At 27.5% G+C, this 21279-nt stretch overlaps 2 protein-coding genes across 6 annotated transcripts in view; one reads left to right on the top strand and one right to left on the bottom strand.

The window, feature by feature from the left end:
- LOC107443115 (poly(A) RNA polymerase GLD2) overlaps nucleotides 1–15996 on the top strand; it is a 38015-nt gene extending 22019 nt beyond the window's left edge. For all 4 annotated transcript variants that reach the window (XM_016056878.4, XM_071183465.2, XM_071183466.2 and 1 more), the window contains 10 exons: nucleotides 348–462; nucleotides 2795–2886; nucleotides 4600–4660; nucleotides 7338–7404; nucleotides 8182–8258; nucleotides 8892–9020; nucleotides 9935–9981; nucleotides 10091–10224; nucleotides 13340–13443; nucleotides 15819–15996. In XM_016056878.4, coding sequence (XP_015912364.3) covers nucleotides 348–462; nucleotides 2795–2886; nucleotides 4600–4660; nucleotides 7338–7404; nucleotides 8182–8258; nucleotides 8892–9020; nucleotides 9935–9981; nucleotides 10091–10224; nucleotides 13340–13443; nucleotides 15819–15943 — 951 coding nt within the window. In that variant the 3' untranslated portion in view covers nucleotides 15944–15996. The remainder of the gene's footprint in view (nucleotides 1–347; nucleotides 463–2794; nucleotides 2887–4599; nucleotides 4661–7337; nucleotides 7405–8181; nucleotides 8259–8891; nucleotides 9021–9934; nucleotides 9982–10090; nucleotides 10225–13339; nucleotides 13444–15818) is intronic.
- Nucleotides 15997–16105: 109 nt separating this feature from the next.
- Nucleotides 16106–21279, bottom strand: part of LOC107443113 (uncharacterized) — a 53743-nt gene continuing 48569 nt past the window's right edge. For both annotated transcript variants that reach the window (XM_043043838.3, XM_043043839.3), the window contains exons 13-14: nucleotides 18106–18265; nucleotides 16106–16372 (exon numbers count right to left, since the gene is read on the bottom strand). In XM_043043838.3, coding sequence (XP_042899772.2) covers nucleotides 16310–16372; nucleotides 18106–18265 — 223 coding nt within the window. In that variant the 3' untranslated portion in view covers nucleotides 16106–16309. The remainder of the gene's footprint in view (nucleotides 16373–18105; nucleotides 18266–21279) is intronic.

Genomic DNA, 21279 nt, shown 5'->3' with positions numbered 1-21279 from the left:
GACTAAAACAAATACTTTTTCTCTGACAAATTCAATGAAATAACCTTCTAGAAGTTCAAAATAAATTCCTTGTTCAGTACAAGTTATGCTAGTAATAACAGAGCTTTATTTAGGTTTTTTTTAAACATTAAACTAACTCTTCATGAATATTTCCTTTTTAAGCTCAGGATCTTGTAGAAAATGATGTCTCCCAATAAGCAAGTTTACTATATTATTATTAAGCTATATTTTTTGAAAATTGAAAATTTTCTTCCTTGAAGCACATTGTTTTATTTTCATATATTAGAATTCTGATCTTATTTTAAATTTAAGAAATTTATTATTTTATTATTATTCTCTCTTTACAGTTGAGTATAAACATCATGTCATACTTTAGAGATAATGTGCAGACAGATTGGGTTTTCGATAAAAAAATGGAACTGCGTTTTAGATTGCAGCAAATAATTCTGAGAAAGTTTTCCGGTTGGTATATATTAAAGTTAAAATAACTTTTATGCATATTAATTTGTAAATAAGTATGCCATAATACATATTATTTGTTAACTAAAAATGCTTTTAAAATATACTAAATTGTTTTAATTTAATTTATTAATTTTATTGATAAACACAATTTTTTATGTTTTAATTTATATAATTATATATTACTATTTTCTTTTATAAGTTTGATTTTATATTTTCATTATTAAATTATTTAATAAATGAAATATAAGTATATAGAGTTATAACTTTTTATTTTGTTGTTAATTTTACACTAGGGCTATTTTAATGGGCTATTGTTAGTTATAAGAATAATTGAGATGAAATAATTTTTCACAGAAAATTTGTAAATCTCGTAATATAAAATGAAGTATATGAATGTAATATATATATTTAAGAAAGCGGATGGGAAAAAATTTGTTTTAATTTATAAATGGTTCCCCTTATCTTTAGTGAAAAAAAAATTTTTTTTTTCTGGTATCTTGACTGCATTAAATGGATAATCCTTTTGAATGCAATAGTAATAATAATATAATTTAAGTAAAACAAGTTTAATATCTACAAAAAAGAAAATTTCAGTATAATGATGTAATTATTAACTAAAAGTTCAACTCCAATTGTTTCACCCTTCAAAAAGTTTGATCTATGATCATAATAATTTTAAAAAGTGCAATCTATCCAATAGTATATTACTTCTACAAATTAAAAAAAAAAGTATTTAGTTTCCCTGAGTTTTGTTAAAAACAATTTTTCAGTTACCAAATTTTTAATGTGAATATAGTTAGGTACTGCATCAATTATGACGGACTAAAAATAGTATTTTTCTAATATTTCAATGTTGAGATTGAACAAAAATATGTGGTGCAAATGATTTTGATAACATCATTCAAACACTTGTTTTTAAATATTAAAATTGTGTTCTGCAATACATTTAAAACACATTTTTTATATTACAAAAAATCTGCTATATTAATAAAAAAAAAATCATTTTAATAAGTCCTGACATATTCGTGCTTGGAATGTGACAGGAAGTTAGCATGATCAAAGGGATAAGACATAAGATAGGTGCACAAAGTCTAGCCTCGCAACCAATTTGGGCCCTTCAACATTCAATGGGGCAACCATGAGTTAATAGGAAGAAAAAGAACTTATTGACTTCATAAGAAATTTTATAATTTTTTTTTATGCTCATCGCAATAATGACAAAATTATAGCTTTAAAATTCTAAGAAGTAAAAGTACCAATTAAGGGTGTCTGAAGATTTAATTTTTTTAGCATTTCAATATTTTTTTACCAAAACATTTTTAAAACAAGTGTAGTTCAAAGATTAATTTAAAATTTAGAGATTTAAGTGATTTATAGGCAATAAAAATTTAATAAAATAAGTTTTTTCTTCAGGAAAGTTGAAAACCTGCCATAATTTAGTTTTATTAAAAAAGTGAAAGGTTTTAATTCAAAAATAATCATCACATATATTGTCTTTTAATTTTTAAGACAGATTAATATTTTTCTTTACAATTAGGAATAATTAGGTTATTATATTGAATGATAACTTAATTAATTAGAAAATTAATAAATTGCATTATAGTTATTATAACTTTAGTAAAATTATTAAGGTTAGTTTAAAGTTATTACATTATAATGTTTGAAATTATTATTTTAAATTATGTTATTTTTATTGAGTTATATTTAAGTTAAAACATGTTATTTCTCACTTTATCTGTATTAAATACATAATCCCTTCGAATGCTCATAAAAGCGTAATTCATTTCATCCTCGGAAAGCAATTTTTTTTTTTTTATGTGTGACTTTTGAAGGGATCACATACCTACATTCAAACTATAGGTATTCTCAAAACTCTTTTTCTTATTCAATATAAACAAAATTTTGAAGGAAACTAAAAATATTTTTTTTAACTTTGGATCAGGAATGATGCTAAAGAACAATTATTTTTGGTATGAACTTTTCTGTATTAATTTAAACCTGATTGCCAAAGGCTTTACCAGATTTAAACGTGATATCATATGCATGGAGATTGAAGCATAATACACACATTTACCTTGATGTTTAATGCATAGAAAGTTAATAACTGCCCTGTAAGCTTATAACTCATAGTTAATTGATTATTCTTCCAGATGGCGCCATTTTTTTTTCAGAAAATTTTTTTAAATAATCAACTACTTATTAGGACTAAGGTATTTGGGTAGCATTGAAAATGTGCTGACACTGTAAACTTTTTTTTATGAAATAATGAAATTGAATTCTCACATTATATTTAGTACTTTTTCCTTCTAAAGTCTCTTCTTTTCTGTTTCAGGTTGTAATGTCTTTGTGTTTGGATCTTCTATGACAGGGTTTGCTACTAAAAATAGTGATGCAGACATGAGCCTCATATTTTCTGATGCAAAGGTATTTGTCTAAATGTTTTTCTTGTTGCTTCTGTTCATCTGCGATGTTATTTTTTTATTTTTTATTTATGCACTATTTCTTTTAATTTTTTTATAAATAATTTATTTGATGCATTAGAAATGAGTTACAAATACATCTAATTATAGTAAAATTATTTTTTTTAAGTATGAGATGGACAATATAAACTTAATATTATTACTTATGAATGTTTTTTTAATTTGTCACAAGAAAGGATTTGTGTATATGTTTAGAGAATATCTTTAATTTTATAACAGAACCAGAGTTCATTTTCTAGAACTGTCTTTGTACAATATGAAACTTGGATAAAATTTTCAGTGTATCATTATTCTCTAGTTAATTTTAGTTTTCTCTAGTTAATTCTCTAATTATTTTTTTTTAAGTATGAGATGGACAATATAAACTTAATATTATTACTTATGAATGTTTTTTTAATTTGTCACAAGAAAGGGTTTGTGCATATTATTAGAGAATATCTTTAATTTTAAAACAGAGCCAGAGTTCATTTTCTAGAACTGTCTTTGTACAATATAAAACTTAGAAAAAATTTTCAGTGTATCATTATTCTCTAGTTAATTTTTATTTATTTATTTGTTATTATTGTTCTTTTTTTGCTATTTAAAATCTTAATAGAAGATTTTTTATTTCCTGTTTTCTTTCATACATATGCTCTGCTATCAACTTTTTTTTTATTATAATAGTTTAAAAAGCTAATATTTTTCTCTTTTGTATAGCACCTGCAATAAGTACTCTTAATTTTAAATAAATTTTAAGAGCAAAAATATAAAAAATATATTTTTCTATTTAGTCTGAATGAAAGTTAAGTTTCTTTGTACGTTACTACTCTGGTGTATGATTGATCTCTGTACTCTCAAACCTAAGTTTCAATTATTAAATGTAAACTGAATTTATTTATTTACTTTTCTTTTGAGTTAAACCTTTTTATCAATGATAGTACTTAAGTTGAAAATATAGAATTTTAAAATTCTCTTCAAACAAGCTTGAAAAAATTCAGCATCATATCACAAAATATACCCTACTAATATTTCTTACTTATTTGGGTTTTTGGATTGATAATCACTAGTTTTATGTGATCTTTTGATAAAGCACTTAAAACTAAAACTTAAAAAAACGATATCATTAACAAAACCTTCAATCCTCTACATTTAAGAGTAAAAGTATTGAGAATAAAAGTATTAGAAGAGAGTCATTTAAAAAAATGTCATTATTTTTTATGGATCTTCAGTGATTGACTGGTAGTAAAATAAAGTAAAAAGAAAATTTTGAAAATAAGTAATTAAAGGGAGTAAAATTTAAACTTGGGAAAAAGTTAAATAAAAGAATTGTTTTAGTACTAATATGTTTTTTTTTTAATCTTGAAATAGAAGTGAAAACACATGGACCAGTTAAGAAATTAAAAAAAAAATTTTTTTCTTCTTTTGAGCAGTCAAAAATTTAATTTTAATTTATTGTTTCAAGTATTATGTAGAAATATTACGCAATAGAAATAAGAATAATTTTAATAATAATTCTTCAACCCTAAATATTAATGTTATAGATATCTTAAAATATATCAATTATCATTAAGTGATTTATTTGATCAAAATGCTTTTTTGTCCATGATTTTAATTTTTCAATTTTTTGTCTCTGTTTTGCTCCTGCTTTTCTTATTAAAAAAATCTGATATTTATGTAGATTGTTCAAAACAGAGTAGTTCGAATACTTTGGGAGCTTCATTCTTTATTTTCAAGACATCGTAAGTATTCAGTTTAGAATTTTACCTCATCTATTTTTCATCGCTTTTATCTTTCATGCAAAAACTTTTTTTGTTTCAAATTAGAGAAATTATTTTAGGCAGTTATCTTTGAATTAGAAAAGTTATCTGTAATTCATTCTAAATTCATTATTTTTTTTCTAAAGTCATGTACAGCGATTACAAATATATATATATATATTAAAGTTTATCAAATGGATTGAGTTTGTTTTTAAAACAAAGTACTACTTTTGATAAGCAAAATGTAACATGGCTAAAATTAACATGTTACGTAACAATTGGTGTTAATAGATATATTTGATTTTTCTCACTATGTCACACAAAATAATTAATATAAATGTTACTTTCTAAAATAAAATCTTTGCAGTAGTTTTTTTTTACAAACCTTTTTTTTTATTGAAAAGAATCTCTGTGTTCAAGTTACATTGGAAAAATAGTATATTAAAAACATTTGTAATATCTATAAAATTATATAATTAATAATACTATTTATTGTAATACCAAAAAATAACTTTTTCCTGCCCTTATGGAACTTATGTTTTTTTCCCCATCTATCCTAAATCTAAGAAAAGTATTTTCCATCTTGAAACAAAGATACAAAAAAGAATGACGTCCACACTCAAATCTATTTGTGATTAAGTATATATTTGAAATGAAGTGATAAATTCATATCTTTTGTTTGAGATAGTAGACAAAGTTACTAACCATTCTCTCAATTTAAGTAGTTTACAAAAACATATTACCCTGATCTTTCTTTATCTATCAAGGTTGTCACCTTTATTCTTTCAATCACTTAGAAAATGTGCATTATATCACAAGTTAATATGATGCAGAACAATAAAAAGTGACCTCCATATAGTTAAAAATAGAGAGATTTTGTTGTTCTGGTTGCCACTTTGTATGAGGCACACAAATTATACTGTTAAAAATTGCATGTTTATGATGTGATAAGAAATTTTCAGATAGCTTAATCCTCTTTTAATAGAAAGATATGTCCATTAGTCACTGGACTATTTAAAGCTGGTGTAACTTCATAATTTGCTGACAATCCTTTGTCCACAGCATGATATGAAAAGTAATAATCATTTCTTGTTAGCCAGATACCTGGTCAGCGCATGTGGTATAACTTAGTATACTTATACACATTTACAGAATGTTCAAATTTAAGTTTCTTTTTTTAAGTGTTAAATAGCAAAATGTTGCTGCTTCTGTTCCTCCTAAGTTTACTACAATCATAATAGGACCATTTTGATACTCTAAATGCTAATCTGAACTAAATGGACTAGATCATCAAGAAGAAAAATGCTGTGGCCACCAAGAGCTACTGACAAATGATCTCATAGTCATCTTGCATTGGTTGAAGTATAAAGTCTCGTGTTATATTACAATCTTGTACATTCTTCGCTAATCTTTACTTTAAAAGTTTCATAATAATTTTCTTTTTCATCATCCGGCCAAAAGCAAGGATATTCCTTTTCATCCACATCAGAAAGAAGTACTATAGTTTTGGCAGTTGTGATTCCAGACAATCTCCCAGAAATCAGCAATTATGTCCATTGTAGGATGTTGAGTTACAATAAACTCATTTAATTTATTAAATCTCTGAAAAAAAGTAACATTTATATAATAATCTGATCCATCTTTATCAGGTTTTGGTGTAATCTGAACTCCGTGGGATTCTACAGGTATTATATTGCTGTTTCTGTTTTTGATCTATTGCAAGATTTTGTGACTGATATAATAACTGAAATTTTTTGCAAGCAAATGACAAGTTAAAATTGTTTTCAAGTCAAAGCAGTATTGATCCATAAACAATTCCAGTAATAGTTCCAGCATTAATAGTAGCTTCCTCAAAGGAATAAGCCATCATACTTTGCAAAAATATATTTTTCAAATCAGAGTATGGACCTTTATATAATTTGGAATGATCTACGATACTTTGGCTAGCTCCTTAAACTCTGACTCGAAAAAACTTAAGAAAAATAATAATAACTTTTATTTACTGTACATAAGCTGCAAGTACATAGAACCCATAAAATAAATTTAAAATACAAAGAAAATTCTATAAATAGAAGACGAAAATTATTAAGAAATACAATATTTTTAAAAAGAATATTTAAAAACTAAAAAATTTTTATTAAACAGCCGGAAATAAGAAAAAGGGAAAAAACTAATTACGTGAGTTGATGACAAGATTATATCTTTTCCTTCTTTGGTTTTATGACTTTTTACTGTTTTTTTTTTAAAGTTTCTAAATATTCTTTTTTAAAAATATTTTATTTTCTTAATAATTTTTCTTCTTCTCTTTAAAAAAATTATACATTTCTACCTTGTCTTTTTGTATATTTAACTTGTATATATCACAGAATATTGAAGTTTGTTTTGATATATTTTGCTTTAGCTATATTAATGCTATAACAGAAAACACTAATATTTGTGGATATAATTGTGTGAGTTCATAAAATAAATATGTCTTTTCAATATTAATTTTTCTAATTTCATATATGTAATTTCATATGTAATTTGTATAATTTCATATATATGTAAAATTAGAAAAATTTATAATGTAGTTAATATATATATGTGTAGTTAATGTTTATGTATGTGTGTCTAGATTATATATTTATAAACATTGATTTTTATTGCTATTTTCTTTTAGAAAATTTCAAAAAATTGCAAGTAATTCGTGCTAAGGTTTCTATATTAAAATTTAAAGATACTTTAAGGTTAGTAAATTTTTTATCTGCATAGTTATTGATAATTTTTTTTATGTGTATTAAATAAATGTGTTAATTATGAAGGCAATATCATAAATACCATAATCATATTATTCTTTTAAAACTGTTTTCATTTTCACTTTGTTTTTCTTAAAAAATTGCTCTTCTTTAACATGCTGTCTGTGTATGATTTTATATTAATTAAAAAAAGTAAAGATAACTTACCTGTTTTTGGAACTTTTTTATTAATTCTGTAATCTGACATACTATTGGCATTAAATGTTGTAAAATTTTTCACGAGGCTAATTATTTTTAAAGTTCTAGATTTCAAACAGAGCTATATTATTTTTAATGACCCTTTCTACAAATTTAGACTTGTTTGAATGCTTCTTAATAACTCTGTTCTGTTCTGGTTAAAGAATATAATTTTTTAAATTCTATTTGTAATTTTTATAAATTCATAATTCTTTAAATATTTTCAATTCAAATTTTTTGTCAATTGATTTAAAGGACAAAAGTGAATGGAAGAAAATTTAAAGTTAAAATTAAACATATTTTATAAAGTTGCTGTTCTTCCTGAGCCTCAAGATAAATGACTGTTTGTTTATTGATCTTTAGTTTTGATTTGGTTGTTTTTAATCCTCATTAAATTATAAAACCATTTCTAAATACCTTTACACATTTTTGAAAAAGTTATAATAAACTAAGGTTTCAATTTTAATTAATTGAATATAAGGTATCTAAGTTATGTATGTCTTGCATTAATTTTACTTCATATTTTTGCAGTGGTTTTGAAATTGATTTAAATATCAACAATCCTACTGGTATCAGAAACTCTCAATTGCTACGAAGTTATGCTAGAGGTTTGTAAATCTTTTAGGAATTTTTGTGTATAATTCATTCATTTTAAGAAATTTGTATCAATTTTTTTAAAGTTTCTATAAAAAATATTTATTTTTCTCAAATATTCTTTTATTTGTGAGCAAACTCAAAGGCTCATTCATCTATCCTTTTTAACTGGTATAAACTTACATTTTATTGTTTTAATATACCACGTCGATGTACTTAATGAATAATTTGTTTATTGAAAAATGATGCTCTAAGCATAAAATATTAGCCTTATATGTTCAGGCATGATTTCAAGTAAAATATCACATAAATATCAATCAAAAAAGATAAACATAACTTTTTTCAATGAAATCAGTTAGTAAAAGTATTGAATCGAAATATGAAATTCGTAATATGAAAGTATGTCATGCCATATATCATACATATATATCATGCTGTGTGAAACACTTCACAAAAGTGTATTTGGATTATATGAAACTGTTAGATTAAATATAAAATCAGTTTTGTCTGATATTTTAATGAAACTGAAAGGGCCTTATTTTTATTTTCCTATAAAGTGTATGCATTTGTAATAATAATACAACTTCTGTCAAACCTTTATAGTTGTTCCTTACATCATAATTAATTTTTATTTTTTAAATTTATAGTGGATGACAGGGTAAGGCCATTAATTCTAGCTGTTAAATTTTGGGCTCGTGAACATGATATAAATGATGCTAAAAATGGTACGCTTTCAAGTTACTGTCTAGGATTGATGCTGATTCATTATTTGCAATGTAAGTGTCGACTGTAATTTTATAAACGTTTTGTATTTTACTTTTTATTTATTTTATATTTATTTTTATTTAGTTAGTTTTATATTTATTTTTATTTAGTTAGTTTTATATTTATTTTTATTTATTTAGTTTTATATTTATTTTTATTTACTTAGTTTTATATTTATTTAGTTAATGTTTAATTGAAAGAATTTACTTAATAAAAAGCATATTTTAGTTGATTTATCCAATGAAGCACAACATGAAAACATTCTTTCAGCTATTGTTTTTCATATTGAAAAAAGAGTGAACTGAGCTGCTCACATTAACAGAATGCATGAATTTTTGTATCCCTGGACAGAAAAAGGCCAAAGCAATAATGGCTTGATTCTGTTGAATCAAACTTTAGATAACGGCAGTTCAAATCAAAAAAATTTGTTAGATACCAGAGAAATCTTCAACAGAAAGCCTTGGCACACTCTTTGATGTTATATCAAATACGGTAATAATTAACTACTAATTCCTAACAAACTTTACAAAAAATGGCTGAAAAATTCTTTTTGTTTAATTTATGAACTTCCTTTTAATTTTAGTACTTTTTAGTAGTTTTGAAATAAACCCTAATACTTTTTGCAAAGTACCAAAAAATCTGATTTATAGTTTTTAAAATCAAGTTCTTTTCAATGGTGTAATTTTCATTTTAATATTGCAGCAATTGTCACAGAATTATATTTATTGCAAACTATGGAAAGATTGCTCTGTGATTGCATGAAAAAATTGACGGGTGGCACTGCGACATATTTAATATTTTATAGTCTGACTAATTAAAAAACAATATATTAAACTAGTTTTTAATGTAATTTCTTTCAAATAAAAACGAAACTAATCTATTTTTTTAAAATTTTTCTGATACCATTTTTTTCTTTTAAATTTAGATGGGTGTAACCCTCCGGTTTTGCCATCTCTTCAAATTCTGCAACCAGTAAGTTGAATAGCATAATTCTATAATGTAGGTTTTATTTAAGAAAACAATAAAATTAAGTATTTTTTATTATTTAATTTTAAAATAATTAACTTATATTTGTTTTCAGGATAAATACTCACCAAATTCAGACGTTAGTTTGTTAGAACTTGATGAAATATTACCTAATTTTAAATCCGAAAATACTGAAAACCTTGGTCAACTTTTTGTAGGATTTTTACATTATTATTCTAAAAGCTTTAAGTAAGTTTTTCATTCTAGTTTTACTCATGTTTTAAATTATATTTTGTTTCTTTGCAGCTTGGAATAATAAATTGTACAAAGTGCCTTTTTGGTTATGGTTTTATCACCTTTCAAATTTATTACTGTCTCTTCAAAAGCTTAACAAAGTGAATAGTCATATTTAAGTGAAGGAATAATTGAATCAACTACTGATATAACTTTGAGAAAGAAATTTTAAGAAACATACTGAAGTATTTCATGTGCAAAATATGCTAAGACCAGTGTTTCCCTGAAAATTTTGTGCTATACCCAATCTAAGCCTTTCTAAAATTCTTAATCCCTCACCTCTACATAGTTTTTTAATATTCAAAAATTTAAATGTTCACAAAAGGAATTTGAACTGTAGGTTTTAGGAAATTACTAAGCAACTGCGAGTTTTCATACAAGCTGAACCTACAAAAAGGAACTAAACTTTAAAAACAAAATAGTTTAATGGAAGATTTTTCTATATTTTAGTTATTAATATTTATTTATTATTTAAATTTAGCAAGATTCTTGCACTTGATTCTTACTGCAAAGCAATATTGTGTCAGGACCTAGTTTATTTAACTTTTGTCTAAAGTTTCCCCATTTTGTTATGTCTGGCCAATTTTTTTAATAGCTGCCAGTCTTTTATGACGCTAAATCCACTTACAGCTAAATAGAAAAATGAAGATGGTAACAAAAGTTCTCGCATATTGCATTTGTGTATAGTATGACTTTTTTCCACCATTTAGCAATGAGTAATGAAGTTCAACAGTCTCCCTATAGTTAGCAATCTTACAGATACTAACCTTGTGGACGTAAGTTATGTAGGTTGGACGGGAGGTTTACACAGCTTAAATGGCAATTCAAAGTCACTATAAGGTTAAATTTGACTCTTGACATGTCTATTTTTAAATTGCCCTCCTATTGGACAGATGTCCCACAAGAAGACACTGGTGTAGACATAGCAAAATTTTCAGAAATAGTTTATTTGTATCCATACAAAAAAAAAATGTTCAAAGGATGAAAGTGTATGTTTCTACAGGGTGCGTAGCATTTTTAAAAAGTGCTTAAAGGTGCTTATTTTCGATTTTTAAAAGCCCTTAAATGAGCTTTTTTTATTGAATGTTTTTAAAAAGTGCTTAATTTTCCTTTTTTCAAAATGAGATTTTTTCCTTTACCATGTTAATTTTCGCTACGAATTATGCAAAAAATATATGCAGATTTTTAATGTGAGCTGAGGGGGCATTTTTTCTTCAAAGTTCACCCATAACTTAAAAAAATAAATCTGTAACTCTTTATAAAATGAGCTATGCATACTAGTTTCATATTTATTCAATGTTTATCTAACTAATAAAATTAAAATAAGTTCAGGAAAAGGGGAAAAAAAGTTTTGAGCGCAAATGTTTGAGAGGTCTCTTACATCCCAAATGAACTCAACCATCAGAGAGTTGTCAAAATTCACATTTAGTCATCTTTATATAATTTTTACAAATAAATTTACGATTATCCTTTTCTTCAGTGTCTTGAAACACTTAAAATACAATCAATGTAATAGATTAACAAAAAACTTTGATTTATTGGAGGTTCAACTTTCTTATGCTGACTGTTTTCCCTTCAAACGTTAACTATTATTCTTTTTGTCATCAATCCCAATTCAATGCAGTGCAGTATTGATGCTAAAAGTGCAAACAACAAGGACAAAAAAAAGGCAAGTTTTCTGATTTTATACTGGTGTTATCCCTTTCTTCCTTAACTGGTTTTGACTGGTTTCTTGCAATCAATGTACAATCAGTGCATTGATTGCAAGAAGGGGTGATAGATTGTTGCCTCCTTGGTTTAGCATAATTTTTCTACACCCATAGAAGATAGATTTTCAAATAAAGAAAATCAAAAATTATTAGCATGAAATTGAAGATAGATGATGCTCTTTCTGAACATGGAAAAAAAAAATCATGTAACAGTAATTGTGGAGTTATGCAACTTGGAGTTGAAGCAAGTTGACTACTCTAGGTTGTTGCATAATCAGATTGGAAGTGATGTAATGGTTGTTACTCTAGAGCTGGGGTCCCAAACCTTTTTGTACCTTAGAGCAAATACCAGAATATCGGCCGAATGGCGGGCACCATTTATTTTTTCAAGATAAATTTATAGTTGATAGATATAGGTAATAATACACACTACATATAGTGCACAAAAAATGTATTTTTAAAAATTAATTCAATATATGAATATAATTAATATTAATATTCTTGTGCAAAATAAATGATTACTAAAATGCTTGCAAAACATACGATGTATATAGTCAGTATAGAAGTCAGCTATATAGTATAGAAGTCAGCTATATTTTGCTTTGTGCTTATATCTGTGGGGATGGAGGTCGTTTTCATGGCGATTTCTACTTTGGTTGTGTTTATCATCAATATTGAAAAAGAAAAAAAAATTGCATAGAATTTTATAGGAAAATGGAAAACTGAAATATTTTATCGTTGGACACAAGCAGCGGGCACACCTAGACCGATCGACGGATGCCATGGTGCCCTCAGGCATAGGGTTGGGGACCCCTGCTCTAGAGTTTCGTTAAGAATTTTTCTAAGAAACTGTACCAATACAATTTCAAAATCGGCATTTTCAAAAATGGTTATTTAATAATAAAAATATCTTCCTGTTTTTGCTCAGGTTATGTTAAAAAAGTTTTCTTTCAGTGTCCAAATAAGCTTTCACCAGTTAAAACAAATGTGATTTTTCAAACACATAATTAAGACAGACTATTGAATAGAATTATGTTACTTATCAAATAATATTACATGTTTGTTTTTGAGAAAAATTTGCATAATTTCAAAAAATTCTATTAAAGTGAAACCTTTTTGAAAGATGTGCTGTTAAATTATATTGTTTTTAATTGAGAGGATGAAAATAAATGTTTTTTCTTCTTCTAAAATTCGATAGGGGGATAAAATAGGGCTTTTAATTAAAGTCACAATAAACTCATAAGGAAGTAGCAGCTTTTAATAAAGTGCATATTTGGATTTAATTATTTTATTTGGTTTTTCACTCCTTTGTTCCAACCACAGGTTTTACATTATTTAACTTTTTTTTCTTTCTTTTTCAGCTATAAAGAAAAAAGAATATCTGTACGTCTGGGTTGTTTATTACCCAGAGTTGATAAAATATTAACCAAAGAAAAGAATTTAAGACATTGGATTGATATTGAAGGTAAAACAAAATATCTATAATAAAATTAAAATGTTAAGTGTTAGAATTCAAAATTATGGAAAAGAAATTTTTAATCTAATACAGTTGTTTAACTTAATATTCTTGTAACTAAATTTTCTTTTAAATATGATTAAAAAAAATAACTGCATGTATACTCGAATTAAAGTTCTGTACATCTAAATTATTGCTGAGGAAAAACATTTTGTTTACTTTGAAATTACAGTATTGTTTAGATGAAATTTAAAGTGTTTCACAAGCTAAATTATGACAAAAGAATGAAAATACAGTATCAGGCTGAAACTATTTAGAATTCACAAACTTGAAGGTGCTCACACTTATGAATAGAGTCAAATTCTTGAATTTTCTTTGCACATGATATATATTAAAATTATTATATTGTGTCAAAATAATGCTGTCAAACTTTGATAAACAAATTTCAATATAATATCAATCACATGATTATTCACATTTTTTGTAATTTATTTACAATATAGTTTAAAAAAATTATTGAAGTGTGAAGTGTTCTTTACTGATGGATTTCAATGTCATTACTGAAAATTTCTCATCATTTACCATATGAATACAGCAAACTCTTGAGATAGTTATATTTCTAATGGTTATAGAAACGGGGATACTCAATGCAAAATCTTTCATTATATCAAAATCTTATTATTTGGTGCTAAGTAGTTAATGCTACTTGATAACAAAATCAGAAGGGCTAATGAATGCTTATTTGGGCTGAGAAGACAATTGTAATCTTATCTCAACAGTCACAAAACGAAACTAAAAATATATAAGACACTGTTACGGTTTTACTTTTTGTAAGTGATACATCTTAACCTTTTGCATATGTCTGCTACAACAAGTGGACCAGGATGTCAGGTTTTACCATGTAAGTGTTATAAGCAAAGGGTGATGCAAAACCCACACGTTCGAAAGAAAAATTTTCTGAGCCTTCCTTGGTTCAGTGCAGGACGAAGAGCATTGGAGAACAAGACACAACTTTAAATAGTAAAAGCTTTATAAGCAACCACAAATAAGTCGAGTAGGTAGGAGTAGTAATAGATTGAAGTTGCTGGGGTATGTGTACAAAAGCTCTGAAAATACCACTAGACTCTTAACATTCAAAAAACCTGAGGGATCTTGTGGTAGAGGAAGTCCACCAACTAGATCAGTGGTTACCAACTGGTGACCCACGAAACCTTTTTTTGTGGCCCACGAACTAAAATATATTAGTTGTCATTTTTCTGTGGACAATTTTCGTAAGAAATCTATATGAGTTTCAAATACTTTTCGCTAAAAAAAACTTAATTTCTGTGAAATTTAACATATTAACGGTGCAAAAAAATTTATTTCTCAGGCTTTGCACCCAAGAAAATATTTATTCAAATACAAAAATAATCGTGTATGTCACCCTTTTTTATTTTGTTTTTTTGTATTTTGTGAATATAATTTAGCATGTGCGTATCAGAAATTTTCTCGAAGTAATTCTCCGATTTAACTTTTTGAAACCATTCCTTTTGGACGAAATTATTTACATTTGTAAATTTTAAAACGTATAAAGGAGGTATTGAATATCACGTTTTATTTAAATTCTTTTAATTAAATATTACCTGAGCGGAAAAGAAGAAAACATTTTTTAGATGCTTGAAATTTTTTTTTATAGCTATAATTCCTAATAAGTCAAAAAATTTTTTACTTTATCACAAAATTAAATTAAAAAAATAAAATCTTGTCACTATGTTTCTGATTAAGAGAAGATTCAAAATGATACATAATTACATTATTTGTAAAATATAATTCTTATTTTATTAAGTTTTCATTCGAATACAAGTACACTTCCTCGGTCCCTGTTGCAGGCGCCAATGAGTGTCAGTTGTGCTACCTATGTGTTCTGTTGCACATTAATTTTTTAATACATAGGTGCACATTAAATTTATAGTAGCCAAAAAATTTTAATATGCAATTAAATATTTTTAAAAATCTACTTGTTATTTTAATTTATAATTCAATACTTTTGTTTTGTACAACTTGATAATAATATTTAATGTTCTTCAAGCATAAAAGAATCCTATATAAAATTTTGATAAAGTAGCAGCCCGCCATTTGACTGGTGTTTTTAATTGCGGCCCACGTCTTCATGTAAGTTGGAAACCCCTGAAATAGATGATTGGATGACACCGGAAAAAAACTTGAAAATTTAAAAATAAATGTTGCTGTAGATAGATAATGTTGTAAGGAATACATAATTGAGGCAGCTAAGGCATATAAGGGGCTGTTGGGCTTTTTAAGAAGTTTATGATTTGTTAGTTGATCTTATTTGGAATTTTGTCTACTTATCACAATATTTATTTGCCATTAATTACTTCTTACAGAACCTTTTGAGCAAGTGAATACAGCTCGTGCTGTGAACAACTCTAAAAAAGCTGCCTACATCAAATCAGTTTTTGACTATAGCTACAATGCTGTTGTACAAAAGGGAGATCTAGGATGTTTGTGATGTTATATTCTATTTATTTTGATGTAAAGAAAATAAAAGGGTATATTTTCTCATTTAAGTGCTCTTGTTTGATCTCAATCTTTTTCTTGTTTGATCTTTTTTTTTTTACAGAAAGCAATACTAATCTTTTTTTACATCCATTATATTTTTAAAGACACATAATGATAAATATATACTATTTATTTCTTTAACATCATATCAATTTGAAGATAATTAAAATAAATACATTCTTAAATTTCTTTGCCATAAAAGCAACACTGCATAAAATACATTTTTTGTACAAACAATTAAATATCTTTCAGTTCAACAATTCATGTTTTCTTGTCCAACTCCTAAATCACAGTGGCGATCACTTTCTGAAATATGCTAGCTGCTTATTGAGGGTCGTTGGGACTGATTTATCACACGAGAAATATACTCTAGCGTGGCCTAAAAAACAAATGAATACTTTTAGAAATAAATTAATTAGCATAGGATCAATCAGTAAATGATATTTTTAACCACTTTCGCACAAACTTATTATGCAGTTCTTGAACAGATAGAAATGAAATAACTTTTTATTTTAAGAATTGAGTTTTCAGACCTTATTTCCATTTAGAAAAATCACAAAATGAGTTGTAATACTTTCTGTTCAATATAAATTTTTAGAAAAAAAAATCATGGTACGTGTTAAAAGAGGCATTTTATAGAAGTTGAAATCAAAGGAAGATATAGGAAATGATACTAGGTGGTAGAAAAGATAAGTGCCAATGATGATTTTTCATCATATTCATACCCCCATATCAAAACGCATCGACATCGATAAACAACGCATCGACTCTCTTCTTTGTTCTGGGAGAGAGGTTTTCCTCCAGTGGATCCCTGGCCATTGTGGCATTTATGGAAATGAACAGGCTGACATGTTGGCTAGAGAGGCTTCAGCATTGCATCCATCTTCTCATCCAGTTCCCCTTAGAAATGCAAGGCGGCTTCTTAAGAGCAAATTCAGGCACAGAACAATATCTGCTCTTAGGGACTTAGCTGATGGAAAGTCCTGGGCTAGCCTTCTTGATGACCAGCAGCGCTCTCACCTTTCCCTCCTTCCCAGAGCCGAGGGAGTTGCTTGCCTTAGAATAATTACTGGACATGACTACTTGCAGGCCCATCTATTTAAAATTAACATGGTCAATTCACCTCTTTGTGTGCTCTGTAACACTTCGCCTATGACTGGGGAGCATCTATTTGATTGCCCCCCTCTTCTTGACATTCGTTCCTGTGATGACTTTTGTGCCCTCTCACCTTCTGGAGCTACTTCAGCGTTGTATTGGACTGCAAGACGCCTTATGTCTGCGAAGACGATGGCGGGCGTAATTTAAAAAAGAAAACATCAAAATAAACTCTCATTTTACTTATATAATTTAAACAGAGTTATACATACTATATTATATACAATTTCATTACTCTGATAATTTTATACAATTATGTATATGGTGTCACTTTTATTATCTTCAGAAGTTTATAAATTTATGAATGACTAATCATGACAAAAAACATTTTTTACCACAAAATATAATGATTGTAAGTTTTAATCACTACAAGCTTCTCTGTTATTGTATAAATCCTTTATGGCTGTTGGAAGTATATTTTAACATTACATTACTAGAAAAAAAGTGGCTTTATTAAGGGTTAAATGAAGGCATGATGTTTTTAGATGAAATGTTCAGCTCGGTTGTAATGAGCTAATAAAGTAATTTTCATATACTAAAGCCAGAATATGCGAAAGTATATGGTCTAGTTCTTGAGAATAAAAATCTCTTAAAAAATTGTTATTTAAAATAAAATCATTTTGAATCATAGATTTCACATCCTTTGCATTTGGCAACCTATGCTCTATATAATGAAAAATGTTTAGTTCATCATATTTTATTACCTTGTAAAATTTGTATTTCTTCGTTGAACACTTTGGGTGTTAAAGGTAAATAAAATAAGATTTTTATCACTTGATTTCAATTCTAATGAGCGAGAATTTAATCTATTTTAGCAATATCTTTATTTTGAAAAAAAAGAATTCTTTTTGAAAAAGTGATTCATTGATATTGCAAAATATCTTTGAGGTAAAATGCTAAAGGTTAACTATCCGGAATCATCACCTACTAAAATTTAAATTTGTATTTTTTACTTACGTCATGAATAAGAATATATTGGTCTTTATTCTGCACGGCTCCTGATCGATCCTTTCGAATTTGGGAGATGCATTGCAGAATATCGATGGATCTTGATTGATCATATTCTCTCATGCAAATATCCAGTGCAATGAAAACACCTGTTCGTCCCGTTCCAGTACTGAAAAATAATAGGAAATGGATTTTTTTTTAATTTTTAGAAACTTTTAAATTTTTTCAATAAATAGTACTGTAGTGATAAATTTAGATGTAGTGTAAAAAAAATTTACGGAAAAAGAGAAAAACTATTTAATTTTCTATTTTATTCTTATTGATATAATATTAGAAACTAGATGTCCCCTCCAACATTTTAGATTACTATTATCTTTTAATTTTATGTGGTATAATTATTAGAAAAATTACTTATTATAAATTTGCAAACTCTTTATAATTTACATTTAATAGATTAAAATAATGGTTGTAATATTATCAATTTTTTTTTAAAGAATACTAATTTAAATAATTTGTTTAATTAGTTAAAAATAAGAATAATTTATTTAAGCAGTTAAATATAAAAATAATTCTCCATTAAATTAAGTACTTTTTTCAAAGGTTAGAAGGTATTAATAAAATTCTTTACTGATATAATTTTTTCTAACTTTTTAAAAAAAATGTATGCATGTTTAAGTAGAAATTTTTTTACTCTAGATATTAGTATGTAAAAAATATCTGAAACCAAAACCGAATCTGCCATAAGGTGATCCAAGGCAACCGCCTAAGGATGCCACGGAAAAAGGGCCAAATATTCAAGTTTCTATTTTATTTAAAAAAATATTTTTAATATTTTCGTAAATTTCTTTTTAAAGGGTGCAATAAATTCATCAATATTCTTGTCATACGAATTTTTTCTTTATACGTGGTTTATTTTTCGGCTTAAAATATGAGGTCTTGGCATTTATCTAGAAGTATGTCATTGTTACCCGGACGTATGTCGAAAATGGCTATCCAGATCAGATAATTATTTTAATTGCATTTTTTTCTTTTTAGTGTACAATTTTAAATGGTACTTTTACGTATTATAACATTGAAAAGAAGCACCAATTATCGATTATTTAGTTAGTTTCCTATTTCTTATTAAAATGTATTGTTATTTCCAAATTAGTCTAATATTTTTTAATTAATGAATATTTATGGCATTATGCACTTTGCGAAATAATGACCAAGTTTTAATGTCCGTTCTTAGGTAATGTAATGCAGCTGCTGTGATAATTTGCAGCTCCTGCTGCCGTTCTAGAGTGTTTTTACTATCAATAATGTCAGTAAATTATATGAAATTAATAAACAATTATTATTATAATGTTAATTATATTTATTAATAATATTTATTATATATTATTATAATTATAACAATTATATTATAATAACAATTATCTATATATATATCTATATATATATTTCTCTTACACGGCGATAAAAAAAAGCTTCATTACAACTCCCTGAATGGCAACGCTAGAAAATCGACCAATGATTGCAGCTAAAAATGTCACATGCCAAATCTAGCTGAAATAGCTCAACATATAGCGCTTTTAAAAACGGAAACTGAAATAATCAGAGAGAGCATAAGCAAGGCAGAAGTGATAGTCTTTGTCGATAGATCTCTATTTTAGTATTTTGTCGAAAGCGCTTTTTTTCACGAATTTACATATTACGAATTTATTTGACGATTTTTGATTTATATCACGAATTATACTATAGCACATTTCTAATAGGTTTAACGAATTACATGCCATAATGACTTAGTATTTACTAAAAAGAAGTAATTTTTTTTCAAAAAAAAGTTGTTATATGGATTTGAATGATTGTTTTGAATTCTTAGAATTTTGTGCATTTGCAATGTACCTAAGTTAGTAGGGAGCGAAGCGTGCTTGGTTTGCGAAGCAAACCATATAAGATTGCGGAGCAACTTTCGGGAGTTGGCGAGCGTCAGCGAGCAGGGGGCGCGGCCCACTAGTATATATATATTTCTCTTACACGGCGACAAAAAAAGCCTCATTAGAACTCCCTGAATGGCAACGCTAGAAAATCGACCAATGATTGCCGCTAAAAATGTCACATGCCAAATCTAGTTGAGGTGGCTCAACATATAGCGCTTTTAAAAACGGAAACTGAAATAACCAGAGAGAGCATTCTCACCAAGTGTGATCTGCTGATGACAACCTAAACAATATGGAAATGAATGGGGGGAAACTGGATCCTACCACGTGATTTTCCAGCCAATAAAAATGCGCCGACAACAATGGTTGATTGATTTGTTCATTTACGTCGCACTAGAGCTGCACAATGGGCTATTGGCGACGGTCTGGGAAACATCCCTGAGGATGATCCGAAGACATGCCATCACAATTTTGATCCTCCGCAGAGGGGATGGCACCCCCGCTTCGGCAGCCCGACGACCTGCACGCGAAGTCGAGCACTTTACGGTAGAACAGTTTAACGAGGACCAATACCGCCCACCCTCGGTCCCTACGCAGGCTGATCTAAGTGGTCACCCACCCGCACACCGACCGCAGCCAGTGATGCTTGACTTCGGTGATCTGCTGGGAACCGTGTCTTAACGATCAGTCCACTGCGGGACGCCGACAACAATGGAAAACGGTGTCAGACCATTATGATTTTATGTTATATAGAGAAACGTTTTCATATACTAATACTAATTTTTAAAAAAAAGTTGCTATATGGATTTGAATGATTGTTTTGAATTCTTAGAATTTTGTGCATTTGCAATGTACCTAAGTTAGTAGTGAGCTTGGTTTGCGAGGCAAACCATATAAGATTGCGTAGCAATTTTCGGGGATTGGCGAGCGTTAGCGAGCAGGGGGCGCAGCCCACTAGTTATTATTATTATTATTATACAATAATAATAATTATTAAACAAACTAACTCGACATTGTATCAAATTTATTCTTAAATCAGATTTTAAAACAAATCTATCGCTTAGTTGCTGTTCACAGTGGTGCAAGTGCTGCGCCAATTGTGGAAACCTGCGCCTACATGCTCCAAATTGAAGTAGTTGAGTTAAATTGCGCCAAAAAGGATATTTTCCCCAGGGTATCGCCAAGTCAGAAATTTCGGCAACCAAGCTACTGCCATGTGGAGGATTCTTGCACTCTCGTGTACAACTCTGCTTTATTTCGC

The sequence above is a fragment of the Parasteatoda tepidariorum genome, chromosome 7 (genome assembly GCF_982258835.1).
Source record: "Parasteatoda tepidariorum strain Cologne lab strain chromosome 7, Ptep-v5.0, whole genome shotgun sequence".
Taxonomy (NCBI): domain Eukaryota; kingdom Metazoa; phylum Arthropoda; class Arachnida; order Araneae; family Theridiidae; genus Parasteatoda; species Parasteatoda tepidariorum.
The sequence above is the reverse complement of the archived record's forward strand: the minus strand, read 5'-3'. Positions and strand labels throughout refer to the sequence as shown.